The sequence below is a fragment of the Athene noctua genome, chromosome 1 (assembly GCF_965140245.1).
Source record: "Athene noctua chromosome 1, bAthNoc1.hap1.1, whole genome shotgun sequence".
In the NCBI taxonomy this organism is placed as follows: Eukaryota; Metazoa; Chordata; class Aves; order Strigiformes; family Strigidae; genus Athene; species Athene noctua.
This window is the reverse complement of record NC_134037.1, coordinates 146,496,062-146,516,560: the sequence shown is the minus strand read 5'-3', so window position 1 is coordinate 146,516,560 and position 20,499 is coordinate 146,496,062. Positions and strand designations below refer to the sequence as shown.

At 35.9% G+C, this 20,499-nt stretch overlaps 1 protein-coding gene across 6 annotated transcripts in view; it reads right to left on the bottom strand.

Moving 5' to 3' along the window:
- Positions 1 to 20,499, bottom strand: part of LOC141957722 (ephrin type-A receptor 6) — a 529,737-nt gene that overhangs the window by 473,478 nt on the left and 35,760 nt on the right. For all 6 annotated transcript variants that reach the window (XM_074899660.1, XM_074899687.1, XM_074899670.1 and 3 more), the window contains exon 2: positions 13,543 to 13,607. In XM_074899660.1, coding sequence (XP_074755761.1) covers positions 13,543 to 13,607 — 65 coding nt within the window. The remainder of the gene's footprint in view (positions 1 to 13,542; positions 13,608 to 20,499) is intronic.

Sequence of the window (20,499 nt, the reverse complement as noted above, 5' to 3'; positions counted from 1 at the left end):
GCCAGGATCCCATCTCAGCCCTAAGTTCATGGAAGACTTTTCTTAGAGACAGCAAGTGGGATCACTGCAAAGCAACAAGGAGGAGCTTCATAGGCAAGGAGTGTTCACAGTCCAACACTACTCTACTGCCGCTTCTTGTCTTTTAGCTAGCAAGTGTTATAGCCTGTATGTCTACTTAAGTCTTTAGCATGAATACCTGGACAAAGAAGGACATGTCAGTGAGGAAGCTAGTAAAACAGGGACCTTCTGACAGAAGGTAAAATACATACAAAGGAAAAACAAATGGAGCAAGGAAAGGCAGAGAGAAAACTTTGTCTCCACCTACAAGGAAGGAGACCAAATTTATTAAGCCTTTCAAGACTGCAAGTAACATGAAGATTGCAGACAATGTCAAAATGGTAGTGGTAGAATCCTTCTTATCACACACTTTATCAAAAAGAAATTGAAAGGTCTGTCTCGGCATCACAAGGGAAGAAAGTCTGGGAAATAGAGCAGTACTTAACTGTGTCACAAACTGTTCCTAATTGCTGTACTAAGATCCACTTGTTAAGAATTCCAGCAGAGCAGAAAAACTATTTGTATACAGTCTTCCCATCCTTACAATGCTAAAACTGTTGGTATCCATGTTGCCTCTCTTAATTCAAAGCACCATTAGAACATAAACAATTTACAGCAATTTGTAAAGGGAACTGACTATGTGTGTATTTAAGTATTTAAAAGAGGCTTAGAGAATGTCTCAAGCTTGCAGATTTCTTGATAAATTGGTTACTTTTCTGTAACCAGAAATTCATTCAGTGTGTTTAAACATCTGTAAAAGGATCAAAAGTAAATGGTTTTTTTAACTTCCTTTTCTGTTAATTCTGTAAAGGCTTCTAATATAAGGTCAGCCTACTGCAAATCCTTAAGAATATATTAATTCATTCATTTTCATTATACACAGAAGATCCACTTTTAGAAAAGAAATTATTCCTGGCACTAAAAATGTTAAAATGAAAGCAGCAGTTTGCCTAGAGTTTCCCTCAATTACTGAACACAGCATAAGAGTAAAAAGCAGCAACTGGCTGTGAGCATCTCTTGTTGCTGACACTTTTACAGTATTCTTTTGGAAAAAAAGGTATTTTTGTGGCTTTTGAACAATCCAGAGAGATTGCTTTTCAGAATACCTATTTATCAACTACTTAAGCATTTATGAGACCATCTCCTAAGCACACAGGAATTTCAAGGGGTATTTCCCATGAGTTCAGCATAGCAGTTCTTAAGTCTCTGGAAATACAGCGGTTCAGATAAAGAGATGTTCAGTAAGCACCCAGTATTTCCATAAATATTGCTTTTCTTCCACTTCCCTTTTGTCCTTTCTTTTCCGTGATTTTATAATGAAGGAAACACTCAATCTAGCATTCTTTCTAGCTCCACATGTGTGCACAGTGAACATTAAACTATATCAGAACAATATATTTAATTGGGAACGGGTATGACTGAAGTTTTTGAATTCCAGAGTATTTACATGCTGGCAGAAATCATAAAAATTCTGTAATTCGACACTGTTAAAAATATACCCCACACAGCTTAAGTGTATCATTCTTCCTCCCTCAACCCAGCACATTTTCCTTCTCAAAATCTGATTCTTTCTCTATACAAAAAAAAAGGCAAGTATGTGTCAATTTTGACTAAATTCTGCTTGCCTATTTTTTTCTTACTGACCTTTTTGGTAGCCAAGATATTGTAAACTTCTGAATGCAAGATATGAATGTGCAACCTACAAAGACTTAAAAGCTATTTTTCATCCTATGAGTACATAGATGTGCAACCCATATATGGTACTCATTTATTTTAACTTCCAACCAACATGTTTTTGAAAAAACAATACAGGATTTAGCACACATTTTGTGGGGCTTGCACAAATGAAAAGGTTAGAGGTTTTCTGTGCTCCACTACTTATAATGTTTCTCATACCTACAATGAGAAATGTAACAGAAAATATAAATACTGCTACTGCCACTTTGTGCTCCTTTTTGCTACATAATATACAATATTATATAATAGTATACATATTATGCATATTACACAATAATATATGCTGAATTATAATCAGTTTTCTTTGTGCATTATAATTATATATGTATATAATCTTGTATATATGTATGTATATCTTGTGCATTATAATTAAAGTATATGTGGTACACAAGATACATTAAAGTCAATATCCTAAGAAAATGAAGTAAATTGGTTTACGTTTGCTCTTTGGCAGTTTCTGGGCACTAAGTGCATGAACTGCTTCCAACCACAGTACAAGCACATTTTTTTTAAGAAAAAAAGGTTGGTATTTTAAATAGCACTCCTCTGCATCAAGGACTACAAGACTGCCTGCTTTATTTCCTTCTTCTTTTATGTTCCTGATGTTACTCAAAAGTGATTAAAAAAACCCAACAAACAGAGTCCTTAATGGTCATGGAAACATACAGACAAGTAAGAAAGCAAAGTGTATTTGGTGTGAGAAGGGAGTCAGGTAAGTTAGATCTTGAACAGGAAAGAGCCCAGCTCACTAAGGGTCATATCATTTCACTATTAAGTTGATACACTTGAATTTCATTTATGTGAGTTCAATATGGATTTTACCCTCCTTGATACGTTTTACTTTTAAATATTTGAATAGTCATGGAGGATGAAAAGGAGAGGACAAGCTCCTAGCCTGATATCTTAGTAAATGATCATCCTACTACAAAACCAGTACAAAAAATGCTTCTGCTTTGCAAGTGGCCCATAGTTCCAGTTATAAACAGGAAATTTTGCCTCTACTAGGAATATATTTGTATAGAGTACCATTTCAATTAAACAGGAATGGAAAAATAATGCAAGAAGTATATGCAACGTTATTATCATAAAGTTCAAACTTACCACATAACACACTAAAAATACAATAAATTGCTTTTGGTTGAGCAGTTCAGAGATTACTTCTATTGCTTTACTATTACAGATTACTATTTAAGTATATAGCTGTTCTGTACTGAACCATTCAAATATGTTTATAATCCTCCTTCATTATATCTGCTTTCCCACAGTGGTTTGTTGTTGTTTGTTTGTTTGTTTGTTTGTTTTTAATTTACAGCAAATTATATCTCATTGTTCAAGCTATAAATGCTTTAGATCTGTGACAGCACAGTGCAAGCACAAATGGGCCAAAATGTGTTTGTGATATCCAAACAGGAACACAAGTTTATTTTGCAAATAACCATCCTCCATGGAATCTGTAAGTAGATGTTTCATACAAAACCAAATGAAAAATAATCAGGATACTGCCCAAATATACACACACACACACACACACACACCCCAAAAAAAAAAAAAAAAAAAAGGAGGATGACAATTAATACCTCTTCTTCACAGCACCTGGAACATTTTGTGAATTTAACCATTTCAGATAGAACATGCTCTGGTAACCCTGCATCTAATCCAGTAGATACTCATATCCCCAGCACAGTCACAGCTAATTCTGTGGCCAGGGTTTTCACGTTACATATGCAAGCAAATTAAGGAAATAGAGGCAAAAAAACCCATTCAGGCATGCACCAAATCACTTACATATTGACAGTCTCAGGAACATACCGTTTTCAAGAAAACCTTTTATGTTTTAAAAGATGCTCCTAAAAGAAATGGGAAACTTGACTCCCACAGGCAAGTCATCTCTTATTAGCAACAGCAATTCCTTTAGAAAAGATTTCCTGGACACTGAACTAGATCTTGAATATACCTAACAGTTTAATCCCTGCAGATGGAAATTAATCTAAAAAAAATACTCCCTCAATTTACCTTTTCCCTCATACAATATCTTGACTGTCAAAAAGGATTCTAAATATGGCACTGCAGAGCATGGTGTCTGATTATGTCCAAATTACAGCTCAAACACGTGACTTCAAATATTTTTCTTAATGTCATGTCTGTAAATTCTCCATATTGTGTGAAAATCTGATTAACTTCCTTCTTTTTCCTTCATCCCTGTTAAATGTTCTGACAGCTAAATCTCTACCTTTTATTAAACTTGTTATTAAAACTACAGCCTCTGTGACACCTCTGAAATCCTGCTGGTGAGCTTTCATAGATGTAACTACCTATCTTTGTTGCAGTTGAACTGCTGTAATAGAGGGAAGAATTTAGACTTTTGGGTGTGTTTTTTCTCAAAACTGTCCCCAGTTCTTAGTTAAAACTTTGTTGCTGCTTCTGCATCATCTATCCACATGGCTGCAGTTCTCTCTTCCACAGGCTGTGACCATGGGCGCCAAGGCAGCAAATAACACCCTGGCTTGGGTCAGAAATAGCATGACCAGCCAGACTAGGGAAGTGATCATCCCCCTGTACTCGGCACTGGTAAGGCTGCATTTCGAACACTAGGTTCAGTGTTGGGCCCCTCACTACAACAAAGACACTGAGGTATTGGAACGTGTCCAAGGAAGAGCCATCAGAAACTGGTGAAGGGTCTGGAGCACAGGTCTTACGAGGAGCAACCAAGGGAACTGGGGTTGTTTAGCCTAAGAGAAAAGGAAGCTGAGGGGAGAACTTATTATTGTCTACAACTACATGCAAGGAGGTTGTAGTGAAGTGGGTGTTGGTCTCTTCTCCCAAATAACAAGCGATAGGACAAGAGGAAACAGCCTCAAGTTGCACCAGGGAGGTTTAGATTGGGTATTAGGAAAAACTTCTCCACTAAAAGGGTTATCAAGCATTGGAACACACTTACCAGGGAAGTGGTTGAGTCACCATGTGTGGCATTTGAGGCTTTGTGATGGACTTGGCAATGTTAGGTTTAGGGTTGGACTCAATGATCTTAACGTTTTTTTCCAAACGAAATGATTCCATTATTTGCTTGGAATAAAAGTGAAATGGCTTCCGATAGTCTTATTTTGATATTGATATTTTTTCCTGTTGACTTTCACACAACTTTAATTTTAATTATGTTTACTGGGTCTGTCTGGGATAGAGTTAGTTTTCTTTATAGCTGTCCATATGGTGTTGTGTTTTAGACTGGTGACCAAAACAGTGCTGATAACACCCCAGTGTTTTAGCTGTTGCTGAACAACACTTGAACAGCATCAAGGCCTTCTCTGTTTCTCACTCTGCCCTCTCAAGGAGCAGACTACGGGTGGGCAAGAAGTGGGGAAGGGTGTCATGATTTATACCTGGCCAGCAGCCAAACACCACAGAGGTGCTTGCTTACCCTCCCCCACTTGGAGGATGGGAATATAATTGGAGGTGAAAAGGAAGACTCATAGGTTGAGATTAAAAGTTTAATAATTGTAATAAAATGAATCAATAACAATAATAGAAAATACAATCGGCTAATGTACATTGCGATTGCTCAACACCTGCTGACTGATACCCAGTATGTTCCCAGCTAATGATCCCAAAATACCAAGATCCCAAAACTGCAATCCTGGAAGCGAGAGAGAATACCTTCCTTTCCAGCTGACCCTCCTCTATATACTGAGCATGACGTTACATGATATGGAATATTTCACTGGCCAGTTTGGGTCCTGTGCTCTGGCTCTGCTCCCTCCCAGCTTCTTGTGCACCTGCACACAGGAAGGACGTGGGGAGTTGGAGAGTCCTTGATCTCTCAGTAACAACTGAAAACACTGGTATATTATCAGCATGCTTCTCATATCAAATCCCATACTGAATCCAATACACAGCACTGTTCTAGGTACTAAGAAGAAAAATTAACTCTATCCCAGCTGAAACCAGGACAATGGGACACAGACTGATGAAAAGAATATTTAATCCCATATAATATCATGCTCAGAAATCAAACTGGGGATGTGGGGGTGGTAGTTTTTTCAATGTAGACATTGCTTGGAGACTGGATGGGCATCGGTCCACTGGTGAGAGATGGTGAATAAGTGCCATTGCAACACTACCCACCCCCCACCCCCACCCACCACCACCCTTACTAAACTGTCTTTATCTTGACCCACAAGTTTTTGCCCTTTCAATCGTCTCCCCCGTCCTGCTGGGTGGGAGCGAGCAATCGACTAGGAAGGGCTAAACTGATGGCTGGGGTCAATCCACCACAATATGTCATATTAAGAAGCAGAGGATGTCTTTGAATTACAATTTCTTGTTCACTAAATCATGGTTCTCCAACCACAGCGCAGACCAGGAACTAATAAATACAAGTAGATTTCTTAATTCTGGTTTTAGATGCCCTAAAGTATCTTATTCACCCCACAAATCCTGACCTTAAGCTATGTTTATGCAAATGGTTTAGTGGACATAACATGCTGTGACCTTTTTCAGCCATTATATTTGGTGTCACATTATGCATAAAAAGTAGTTCACAATATTCAAGCACATATTAGAGATTAAGAAGCATTATCATCCATTGTATAGTCATATAGCATCATAAATATCATATTTAGCTATAAAAACAAAACAATGATTTTTTCTAATGAGACTTTTCAAAGGTAAGTTGTTTGGTAAATATTTAGAATACAAAAGTCACACAGAATGATGTAAATATTTTGATCAGGAACATTCATTTAAAGATTATGTATATTTACATATCTAGGAGTGAGAATACCAGTTTTACCTAACAGATAGATTACTATGTGGTATGAAACTGCAGTTCTGGAAGACAATTATGAGTCACAGTGAGAACCAGCTGAACATGAGCTCTCAATATTATTACTGTAGTGAGAAAGCCTACTGGGAGCTCTTTGACAGTTAATGGGAGAATCAGAAAGAAAAGAGGCATGATGATTTGTAACGGTAGAAAATAATGAAATGGACTGCAAATACTACATACTTGTGTCCGTATTTTCATAAAAGAAGAACCACACAATAATTTGAACTTCAGAGAAGTAGGAGAAGGAACAATGAAGGACTTCATCGATTTGGATACAGTATAAGGCTGAGAAAGAAGAATCAGTAGGAACCTTTTTTAAACAGTGATCTAATTAATTAATGGAACAAACTACCAAGGGAAATTATGGTTTCTTGATGTCTTTTAAAAAGGATTACTTCAGTGAGTTACTTGTTACTGAGTAAATGCAATGACAAGACTTGAAAACTTACAGCCTCTGATATAAGGGTGATCTGATGAATTGTTCTTTCTGGTCATAAAGAATTTAAATATCTATTGGGTTCTAACAGTTACAGTATTAAAAGTGAAGATTAGAAGTACTGATGATCTTATAATTCACGCTGCTACATGAAATGTTTAAATCACCTTAATCCTTAAAATCAATATTTAATTGGCCATGTGGATTTGAAAATTTGTATGTTTATAAATACACATAACTTATGAGGTTTCTATTTCATAGGCAAATCCAAATTACTGGGAACTACAGTGAGCATAATTTGCATTTCTTTCACGCTATTATCCGTACTATTTATTTGTTGTTATCTTTTGTAAAATGTAGTTCTCTGCTTGTAGATAACAAGATAATATGAAATACAGAACAAAATTGTGGACACTGAGAATCACCATATTTACCATACATGCCCTACCTTTTTCTTATGATGCCATACTGCTACCTGAGCATGTTTAATGCACTAACCTCACTTTTTGTTTGTGTATTAGTGATTTCACTACGCACATCTTAGTCTTGTATCTCAGACACTTGCTTATGTTTTACTTGCTTATCTTGCTATCTTTTACCACTTGCATATTACTTACTCTGTTCTCTCATCATTTCCCCACCTTAAATTCCTTCTTTCTATCATATATTGCGTGTTGTGCCTAAAGCTGCATCTGATTCTTGTGTTATCGTTTGACACAATAAAGTTGTACTGCCTTTCTTTGTTCTTTTCTTTAAGTCAGCTTTCTAGCTAACTTGTTACACTGTTTTCTACTCTTTATGCATACAATGAATTTGTATTGGAGAGTGCTACTTCTTTTGCTAATTGCTTTGTTAATTGATAGTTTTAATAAAAGAGGCCTAAGCTGCTCTCTCTTTCTTTAGAAGTATTCTGTTTTTATGTGACTTCAAAGGAAATTAGGAGAATTCTAAAAAATAATCAATCTACTTAAGAAAATTAATAGTTAAAAATCTTAAATATTGTAAAAGAATGGTCCAAGACATATTGGCCCAATCACCTTCAGAGATACCAGTGAAAAAATGAAGGTGAAGACGGACGCAGCTACATTGAAAAACATGTTTGCAGGTTGGCACTGGAAAACTTCAGTATCATCTCTGATTAGAACCTGAAAAAATATTAGTGAGTGAGTACTGGTGACAAATAGTACTAAGCCATTCAAAAATGCGTTACCATACACTACAGAAATGTCTTCTAATTAATTAAGAAGGAGCTAAAAAGTGAATTGTTGACTGATGCATTTACTGTAAAACAATTATTTTAACAGAGAGGATAAAATAATCGGTCTGGTAGGGAGAAAAAAATCAGTACTTAGACAAGTCCAGTCTCAACAAATTCTTAACAGAAAAAAAAAAGGCCTAAAACTATGTATTACTGAGAGTTATTAAAAAAAACTTTAAAGATCCCCTGAAGAAAGAAGGTATTCAAAACAGAATTACTTCTGCGGATAAATCAATAGGAAAATTAACAATTGACAAGGAAGCTGTTCAAATAACTGCGGGAACTGGGATTAATATAGTTTCATCACACACAGCTGTCAAATAATTTAAAGGACTTCTAGTAGGCTCTTTATGGCTGAGGCTATACATTTTGCCTACTATGACAAGTCAAGAAAGCTGGTACAAGCCCCTTCCACATGTGAATAATTTCTTTTAGCTTTCTGTTATGAGTCACCTTGCCCTCCTCTTATGCTAATTTCAACTTTTTTGGGAGTTTATGAAGTGGCTACACAGAAGTTAAAATTTAGATTAATGTTAGAAGCAGAATGTTTTTTTCATGACTAATTTTCTTCTTCAAATAAGAACACGTTATTCCAAATTAACAGTTGCAAAGTAGATTCAGCTCATGCAAAATACGGCATTCTTAGAGTTAAGCAGGGGTACTTATAGAGAAGTTTATCAGGAATAGACAGGTCCTTATGACAACAGCCTCCAAACAATAGCTCATAAGCAAATTTTGCTCACAAAATTGTGTTACATTGCTTAATGCAATGGGTAATAAATAATAATTTTTTTGAAGTTACAGTGAGGCCATAAGGAAAAAACCAACAACTGGAGTTGCCGAAGGCACATTATTTCGTTAGTATTACTGCTAATAGGTAAGTGAAGGTTGTGGACCACTACAATTCAGTTACGCTTTAGGGTTTTTTCCTTTCCTTCCTAATTTTCAAAACTTTATTAACCACTTAAACAGTGCTTAATCCCCTAGGAAAAAAACTGCCCTTCTAACAGTCACAGCACCACAGGCTGTAGTGAGAAAACCTCAGAAAAATAATCCTGTCCCCAAGGTCAGTGAAGACTTCAGCTGGAACCCTGGATAACAGTTCACACAAACTCGACTGGCTTGCCCACAGCTCACATTCACATCCTCTTTTGAAACCTGTGAAGGAGTTCCTTGCCATTTTTTGACCAATCAAAAAAACCTTATTCTGCCTTTTCAAGGTTATGGAGGGACAGTTTGTTGAGTAAAGATCTACTTTCATTCCATAGCAGATGCTTTTTCATAAATCAATCGGTCATTTTGAACTATAGCCCAAAGAACAGAGGAAGTATCAGATGTGTTCATTATTAAAGTAGAAATTTTAGACTGCCTATCACTGAGAAGCTAAATTGGAACCCAACCAACAAAAGCTGATTCTATTGACCTCAAAGATATTAATGTTTTGTGTGGCATTTTTGTAGCTCTAAGCACTTAATTTATCATCTGTTCAAAATACAAGGAAGAAATCTGACAAGCAAATAAAGAAGACAATTTTGCAGGAAAAACTATTGTATTCTCACGCTTCAGGAAGGTTGCACAAATAACTGGGAAGAAAATGAAAAAATAAAATCATATATTATATTACAAAGGAATGGATGACACAATTGTGCATGACTCATCTGCAGCTAAATGATGGGATTGCATACACATGCCACATACAAAACTACTGTGTTGTATATTTACTTGTTTGGGTAGGTACCGCTAGAGGTTATCAAAACTCCTGAAAGCTTGCAAACATTACATTATGAATCTGTTATAAACAAAAAGTCTGTGAAGTAAAGGTTAAGGTTCTGCAAATTCCAAAAGAATACCTCCTGAATCTTTCTCCTATTTCACCCTAGCCTGTTAGTTGAAAATCTCTGAGGCATACTCAATAGAAACATTCTTTGTGACTGACTATGACAGTAAATTAATGACTTCTGTTAATGTCACAGTCTCAGGAAAAACTATCACCCCACCCTCCTAACCTCAAAAATGTTCAGTAACTATACGTCAAAGACATTTTTCTTACACATGTAAACACCAGACACATGCATTTATTTGGGAGGAAAAAAAAGTTTGATTAAAGTAACATGTAAGATTTATGCAGTACCTGAACAAAAACCCCTATCAAAAGCACAAACAAACCAAACCCTGTCATTCTGCTCCAGGAAAAGGGGAAATGCTGATGTGCCCATCATGGGACAAATGTGTTCTTATTTGTGCAGTGATATTCTCAATTACACCAATAATTATGCCATACTGTGCATTATATTAGGATAGATAAGTAACTCAGATTAGATAGCACTGTGGACATAATATAACACCTCTGAAGTTTGTGCAAGATTTACAAAGACACCAGTTTTACTGTTCTTTACTAAATCGGTAAGTATAATAGGAGTTATTAGCCAATCTCAAAAGCACTATTTTGCCTTACATTTTAGTAAGAATCAAGTCATAATTAACATATACATTGGCCTTTTGTTGCAGAGACTGCATACAAAAGTGATATGAAGCATACAAATGTCGTATTCTCTTAAATACATGAGTTTGTAAGTTCAAGTTTCTTTTTACCTTTGTGAAAGGTACAGGATCCCAGAATAACTTAAATAAAAACAGTTTAGAAATACATTACAGTTTAGTTTTCAACTTCAGTATCTTTAGTATTTTATAAGCCAAAGCAATGCAACTTTTCATATTTTAATAGCCCTATGCAATTTTTCAGTATGTTCAAATACCTAAACCCAATTGTACATTTGGTATATTTTAATGAAGTTTGTCAGAATAACACTGACTGAAAAATCAGCTAACATATATTTCATTTATTTTAATCAGCAGTTCTACATAACTGTCAGTAAGTGAGATAAATAACTCTCATTTCATATAAGTCATTTGTCTCCACTATTTATTGGGGTTTTCTGTTTGTTCCTTCTTTCTGCACTGTTTCAGAGGTGCAGCACTGCCACTAGGTCATACTGCTCACAGCAGCCTTTCCTGGAATGTCGACCTAACGCATTTTCCTTCATTCCACTGTGAGAAATGGAGAACCTTGCCTGTCTGCATATCCAGTCACATTCTATTGTATGTGACCAGTATCTTATATGGATTGTGCTTCTTCAAATCATGGATTCTCACCTGTACAATTTCCCAAAAAGTTTATTTGAAAGCTTATTTGTTGCAGTGCACATGAATCTTTAATGCATTTGCACCTTAGATTAACTCATCATCAGACATATTTTCTTCCTGAGTTAACAGTGCTGCACACTTCTCTTAACTACCTCTCCATACTCAATGTACCCACTTCGTCTCAGTTTCCACTCTAGCCTCTTCGGTCTATTTTATGTTCCAGGAATCCTTATTCTGTATGTTTTCCTCATGCTACAAACCACTTTTCTCCCACATATTTATTCTAGCTAGTTTTTGTTTTTGTTTTGTTTTTTTTTTTAAATTGTACTTATTCAGGAAATTCTCTAATAATTGAATCCCAAGTACTGACTCAAATGTAAACTCCCTGCATTGTAGTAAGTGCCGCCAGTTCTTAAAACACAGCAAAGGTCCTAAACACTGGAAACCCTCAATGTGCTACTATGGGTATCTATGACCAACCAAAATAGCTATGTTGTAATGGCTGTGTGTTAAATCAAGTTTGAGTGCAGATTATTTTGTGCTTGTATATTGTGATTATTGTTGTTGGGTTAATAAGGCTTCTAAGAACTTAGAGAATAACTGAAGTTATATCTTATGTGCTTTCCAAAAGCCAGTCTCCCTGTGCAATTCAATGGAGCTCATCACAAAGTTAGAGCAAAAAATTCCTCACCATATTTTCTCATCACGGTATATGACAGGATTTGCTTTTTGCTAAAGCAGAAATTCCTTGCTGTATTTTCTCATCATATTGTATGACAGTATTTGCTTTGTTCAGGATTTTTGAAGGAAATAAAACTTTCAGAATTATAACTCAAGATTGCATGAGACCGCATACAAAATGTAAACCACAGAAGCATCTGTAACAGACTGAAATTATGTCTAGAAATACAAAGAACTGGAAAACCCTGAAAAAGAGTAATCCATAAAGTTGAAAATAGTCTGAGATTAAGAAATGTCACGTTGCTTGAAAGCCCTGAGGGCAGAGACACAGAAGGCATTTTATAAAAATAGTGCTGAGGATAGACAGTTTCTACTTTCTTCTGGAATGGATTACAAGAAATAAAATAACTAAAAGAACCCCAAGATTTTTCACTCAGAAAACCAGTATTTTCTGAGCTCATTCCAAAGAAGCAAATAATTATATGCCTCATACACAAGAATTAAGAGATAATGCCAGCTAATATAAAAATAGGTGATATACAGTATCTACAGTGACATCAGAACTAGAAGCTGATAAAAAGGTGTTAAATGCTCCTGTATACTGTATCTTAATTAAAAAGTGAAACTACAAATGCCTCTGATACTCTATTACCTGCTGGGTGGAAAAAGAAGACAGGTTTTGGAACTATAGTCACTGCAAAGCACTGATGGTTGAACTTCAAAAAGTAAAATGCTCCTGTTCCCTCCACTCACTTGGCCACACCAAGTATACCAGACACCTCTAAAGCTCTGAGGCCCTGTATGCAATGTCAGGTGTCTCCAGGCAATCTGTACTAACAATACAGTGAACCCATATAAGACATTAAACTGCAATAGTGAACTTTAATCTAGAATGATCAGTGCAGGAAAAAAAGCACTAGTTAAATATTTTCTCTAAATGATTAAACGGGTTAAATAACATTAAAGTTTTCCGATTTAGCTAACCTGATACCATTTTACCACATGCTGAAGTCCATACCTCTCAATATTTTTTCTCAAGTTATAAAATCGAAACTTATTTTTCCTTTTATTTCACAAAAAATGTTTTCATAACATAGGACTACCTCTAGCATAGGACTTTTTAACATGGCACTTTATGATGTGTAACAATTAGAATCATATTTAAAGTAAGATAGATTCGTAACACTCAGAAAAGCAAGAAAAGGGCATAATAATGTGTCCTCACATCATTCTCGTGTCTGTTATTCCTACTTAACAACACAGGCTGCTCCAGTCCTGAGAACAACTAAAATCTTTCTGACAAGTTTATATTGTAACAATATCTACCCAGGGATATTCTTGCCATTCACTTCCAGAGTATCAGAATGCCAAAATCAAGTCAATAAAACAAAATAGTGAGTGACTTACCCCATTTAAAGGAAATGTTTTCCATCCTAGTTCTCCGAGGGCAGCTGTAGTATCAAGTAACACAACTGAAAATGGAAAAAGAAATGGTATGTTTGTGGTATTGCTTGAATTAGACACATACAGCATAGTAAAGTATTAAACTGGTATGAATTGAACCAGCTATACTAGCCAGGGACATCTGTTTAAAGCTATTAAAGCATTTAAAATGGAGTATTAATAAAAACGGAACCTGAACATTTAGACTTTCATGGCTTACATTTCATTATCAAATGTCTCAGAAGATGTAACTCATAGAAAAACCTAAAGAAATCACTGCCAAATCACAATACACTACCAATGCTTAATCATTAAAAGGTGCCTGAATAAGCATGCCCATTTCTGCAATCTAGAAAGTCTGCACATGGACTTAAGCATTAAAGCTAATAAGGAAAAACAGAGTTTGAAAAGTAAGACATTTTTTTAAAAAAATAAAAATTCCCAGAAATAAAGTTATACATTATACAAATTGTATAATTCAGAAAGAACACAGAAAGAGTAACAACTTCAGAGTTGATATTTTAGCTGGAAGGTGCTACATATATTTTGTGTCACTTGTCACACTTGTTTTGGTTTTTAAATACATGAGAGGATGTGTATTATTGTACCTGCATATTAAAAAAAGACTTTCCATTACCGTAATATTTTAAATTACATTAGCTTCATTTTTCTCTTCATTAATATGCAAAAATTATACAGAACACAGCTCATAGTGATAAGGAAGCTGACTGTAAACTAAATATTTAGTGCAGAAGACATTGTACCTACATGTACTGCTGCCCTCTAACGGAATTGTTTCATCTGACCCTCTAATTTAAGAAATGTAAATTAGGATTTAAACATAAAATCAAGTATTGTATAGGCCAGTTTGCTTTAATCATCAAGTTGGCATGTTCTGAATGCTCAGTTTCTCCTTACAGACCACAAATTCCAGTTCTTTGGATGGTTAAATGATGAAGAAAAATGAAGTTATTGGTTTGGAACATGACACCATTAGGCATACATTTGGGGGTTTTATGCTGTTGCACATCTTCCACCTCTTATCTGTCCAAATAATCAAAGTACGGCTATCTATAATGTGTTTCCATAGAGCAGTACAGCAGCAGCAGCAGCAGCAGCAGAAGCCAGATCATGGCTTTTTGCCTTATGGAAAAGGCACACTGGCATGGAAAGTGTATGTACTCGTCATCTTATTAGAGGAAACATGACCTAGCATCTTCCTTGGTCTTTTGTATTAGTGACAATTAGAGTTCCCCTATATCTGAATGTACGTTGACTTTTAACCTGAAACTGAAATAGTCTTATCAGCAAATCTGTAGTTGGGCAACAAGCCCAACATTAACCAAATAAAAGTTTAATGATTTATTTGAAGAAATTAATGACATTTTAAAAAGGTTATTCAACCAAGGGGAGTATTCTGCTTTCCACAACTTCACCAGTTTATGAAGCTTTGTGAATAACTTGAACATAAATTAAACCTTTTTTACAAGCCCTATTTTACTTCCAAAAAATGGAATCACTATCCCCACTGAGACTATTGCTGCCTTCTGCTTACTGAAAAAGCTGTGATTTACAGCTGTCATAGTATTTTCTATTTGCATCAGGCTACCATGCTCTGTTGAAGAGTCAGAAAAGCGTCTTCACACTTGGCCTGTGATGCAGCAGTCTCCTGTGTAAACCTTCAAGTTATGAAGTACTGGGGATCTGTCACCTCCAAAAAAATCAAGCCACTGAGTTTAGGTATTTCCTTTTTGTAGGGAAGAACAAATGCTTAGCTGGTTTCTGAGAACATTACAGTTCATCTTAGGAGCTTGTTTTCTTCTCTCCATCGCTCCTCCCCACCTTCTTTCCACCCAGCAAACATGGACTATTAGTAAATATACTTAAGTTTTCATCTGAGGTTATATCTTGCTACTTATGGATCTGGAGGAAGAAATGAATTCTTTCTACAAACAGCATCAGGGCTTGAAGTGTTTTTTCAGTTTTACAATTTTTGTGGTAGCAGGACCATGATTTAATAAACATCATCCAGGTATTCAAAACTAATACTTCCACAAACAAGCCCCAAAATACAGGAAGGAAAACTAATTCATTTCTTCAGTGGAGCCTGAATTAATTCCTTGCTCAAACCAATCAAGTACTACTTGAAAGCTTAAAGCTATACAATAAAAAAATTAAAAACTAGAGTAAATTAATCACTGAAAGTAAAGTAAGTTTAAATTTAGTTGAACTATGATCTAATAACATTTCTTGTATACATTTACCAAATGATCCCCATCAAATACAATTTTTGATACATTTTACATCCCAAGCCTCTTGTATGCTCATATGCTCCACCAAATCTGTTAGAACCTCAAACTGGATTATTCAAACAACCAAACAGCTACTAACCAGAATTAGAATGCTATCATCTTTGGAGTCAGAAATGAAAATCATAAAAATTAAAAGACTGTCCTTCCAACAGTACTTGTATTACAAGACATAAAATAATTATCTATCAAAAATGTGCAAATACCAGCAGATCAAATAAATGTTAGGTTTATGGCAAAGAAATACAAACCCCAGTAAAGCGGTAAAACCAACAAGGCCAGTTATACAAATGAGGACACTGATAAAGTAATAAAATCCTCGCACACTTCAGTGATTTGGAGATACCTACATGATAGACTTCAGTGTGGGACAGAGATACCCAAGCTATCTTTAAATGAGGTAATTAAGAAGCAGTCTATCCCCAGCAGCACAGACCTGATGGCAGACTAATATGCACTGCCAAGAAGCTTCCAACTCGCAGCTGCTTGGCAGAAAATTCACTCTGCCAAATAAATCCAGACTACGAAGAATGCCCGCATGTAGACATCTGAATTACATACAGGAATGAATGCTTCTCTGACTGTAGAATAGTGGAAGTTTCAAAAGAGCTGGAAATTGGCATACAAAGAGACTAAAAAGAGATGGTGGACACTACATGTATGATGCTTAAAATGATAAAATTCCCTAAAAAGTGAATGGGACCAGGAAGCCTGTTTACTGACCCTTCTCCCTACTTTTACTTACGTATACTCCTTTGTATGCCATTAAAAGCCCCATTCCTCTTAAATGAGACTTCATGCAAAGTGGCCATTATGGACAAGCCATTAGCTGCCAGCATAAGCCAAAGTGTGTGTCTGGAACTACTGCAGCTAATAATAACTCAGTTGCGACTAGGCAATGTTATTGACACTTCTGACATCCAGCTTTTACTTGTAGCAGCCAGTTTTTCTGAGGTGACGTAGAGTATAATACTTGCAGAGTGAACAAGAGTGAAAGAGTGTAGGCCTACCATTATGAAGTCATGTCACGATTCAAAATTAACTCAGAGATCTTTTAAAATCTCTTTGGATAGAAAGAACTTAGATTTAGCATTTGCATGTCCTTCCTTACATAACTGAGCTAGGGATACTGTCACTAGCCCAACAATAATATACAGACTTAATCACACAGCTGTAAATCTATTGTTTCAATTAACTGCACAATTCATACTTAGAATTTAAATGTGCTTAGCTTTGTTTTTGAGTACACACTTTAATAGATATTACATTATTATAACTCATTATGCCATATTGAGCTCCAGTTTCCTTTTTCTTGGACATACCTTGCACTGCTATTATTAGACTTTACAATTGAAATTAATCTTTTCAGAGGTTTTGCCTGGTCCTGAGGGAAATGTTTTATTTAAAATTATGATGAGCAGAGCTCCAAGGACTGGCAGTGTAGAATTTTAATTCTAATTCTAAAATACTGTTCTGAAGATGAACTCTACAATCTTGTCTGTACAACCAAGGAAAAAGCCTCCCAAACATTAATTTCACCAGTTTATTTTCTCCTCTTCTTGCTTTACACATCTCCAGACAGTCTGACCTAACAGTTTTAAATGAATAAAGGATTTTGGCCAACCTCATGGAATCATAGTCTGACATCAGAATAGGCCATCAGATCACTCAGCTTGATCTCTCACTCATTGTGGACAATTTTACTGTTACCTCTATAGTGGGTAAGCCACAGATTTGCAAGGAAAAGAGAATGATCAACAGACAATTTCTTAAGACAATACCAGTAACTCAGGGAGTTGCAGAAAAATACCAGAGTGGAAAAAAAAACAGGAAAAAGTGCCGAAACTCAGAAGAAAACAAGTTGGCAAGATTGCAGGCCAGCCCACTCCAACAAATCCCATGCCAGTGACACCCGATGGGCGGGCAGGCTCGCCAGGTGCCTGCACTGGGAGCGGGGCACATGTGCTGCCCAGCCTGGCAGCACATTTGGCCTATATTGTCCGCTCTGCGGCTTTAGGCAGCAAACTCATGCCATGCACTCTGAGCTACGGATGTTCTGCATGTGGAATCTCTCATATGTACTAGGTAAAAAGATGCCCAAATGGAAGATGGAAGGTTTTCGTATCAGATACCCAGTAATGCCCAAAACCAGGCAAAAGTGGCACGTTTTTTTTCTTCTCTGAGAACTTACTTATTGACTGCAATAAGTTTATAAGACAAACACACTGAGCTTCTAAAGTCTCTCACTTCCAGGCCTCAAGAGAGTTGTTGCTCTCTTCTAAAGTGTCTGCACTTTTTTTTCAGGTTTTATGGCCTTTTTCATTTTTAAAAACAGGATCACCTGCAGTATTCTGAAATCATTCCTTCTAACAATATATATTGAGATAAAGAACCCTGTCTATTTTTATATCCTGTTTCCATATCTAAGGTTACATTCGCCTATTTTTCACTGCAGCATTGCACTCATAGGCAGTTATTAGTCTATCAAGATCACTGTCCTTTACAGAATCACTCCTTTTCATGATTATTTTTCAGTTTGGGTTGCATTTTTGTTCTTGAATGTATAAAGAACTATTTGTTTATATTAAAACAAGTTTTACTTTTAAGGGCTGACCTCCTCTTTCTTTATTTACTTACTATCTTTTGCAGCTATTGATTTTATATTTACTTCTGTTACTAATGAAAATCTTGACCAGTTAGAATTTCACATGGTGTATAAGGAGTACCTTAAATTTTGTGATTTAACAGTCACTGAAAACTATTTTAAGGTTTCTTAGACCTCAGCTATTTAAAATCCATTTACTAAAAAATTAGTAAGCTTTTCACTGTTGGAACACTTTGTGGTATTTTGTCATACTTTACAAAATATAAATATATCTCTACAGCATGTCTGCTTGAGGAATACAGAAAGAAGAGGGAGATATACAATATGCAAGTTACCTTTGGCAATTAACGTGTAATCAACTGGGAAAAATTATTTAAATGCTTGGGGTTTTTGACCAGGCCTGTTTTCCATAAAACAAATTAACTGGCATTCATTGTATATGTATCAATTGAATCATTTTCCAGCATTTCCATTATTTTGCATGCAGCAACTATCTGGTTTAGGCAAGATTAATGAGCTGCAGTAATAAAGGATGAGGAGCACCTGTCTAGATAGCAATTCTGCCAGGAAAGTATATAGGAGTCAAAGCAAATCATATAGTAAACAAAGTATTGACAATGCTGTTTGACTGAGATAAACAGGATTTTAGCCAGAAAAATATATAGAGCAATATTTACCCTCTCTTCAGCATTTCTAAGCCTTCAGTGGCAGTGCTGTGCCCGGTTTTTAGTGCCTTACTTCAAAAAATACCTGTATCAGTTACAAAGACAGCATAGGAGAGCACTGGGAACAGTAAGATCCCTAGAAAGGCTGTGATCTGGAAGGTCTGAGTGCACCAGAGTCATTTACCTTGGAGGTTAAATTAGAAGGACTATCCACTAACAATCTTCCAGTGTGTACAAGGCTGTTTAAGGCAGAAGAGGATAATCTGTTCTCTATGTTAATGGTCAGAAAGGAAGAAGGTATTTAAATGACAGTAAAAAGAGTTTTATGTTAGACTTCAGGAAAATCCTTAGTATCCTTACAGTTGTAAAGAAGAGGGATACTTGTGACTAACTGGGAAGCTGGGGAATCTCCACTATAGGAGGTGTTTAAAACACCTTAAACACTGTCAGACCTGGTTTCTGCATAATCTATGTTGCCTTGGGGCAGATGGGGGGGCTAAATGACTCCTCCAATCCTCTCCAAGGCTGTGATTTTTATAAAAATCTAGTTACCTGGTTAATGGTGCTTCCCTTTTCTTTTCAAACCAGTACTCTAACACCTAAGCTCTTCCAATATTCTTGAACTCCCCGAGTCCCCGAACTCATTAAATTTACCATCAGTAGCCCAGAGATCTCCTCAGCCAATTCTTTCAGGACTCTTGGAAGAGAACTATTTACGCCAGCTGGGAAGTATTTCATATTCTTCATGTTGTGTGAATAAATTGCTAATTTTTAATTTTCCCAATTCTGAACACCTTATTTTTCTGCATCTTTCTAAAAATAGTTCAATATCATTCAGAGAAACATTTTTATTCATAATACAACAAAGTCCCATTGCCCTGACTGTTGTGATACTTTGGCTTTTACCTAACACACTTAGCTTCTATTTTCAATTTTCCACACTTCGTATTTACTAACATGTGTTGATTTCCACATGTACTCTCTCTTTTCCATTAATTATTACAAGTGTTTGTAATTCTAGATTCTGCTGTCACATTACCTCTAATGTAGGTTGAGCTGTTATCTAAAACTGGCTCCTTTTTATTGATCAATGATTTTCCAGTCAAGAATTTAAAAAAATAATTTCCACTTCCACCTTTTTTATTTTCACATTTGCACTCTCACACAAACACACGATTAGAATTCTCCTCTGATGAATGAGAACTGGCCAGAGTAATTTTCCATGTAGAAAACCCAACATCTTATTTATGATAAATTCACCCTCTCAGTCCTAAGAATTTTGCAACATTATTAGACTGGCTGCAATATATTTTATGTTGGATAACTGCCTGTCTCTAAATTG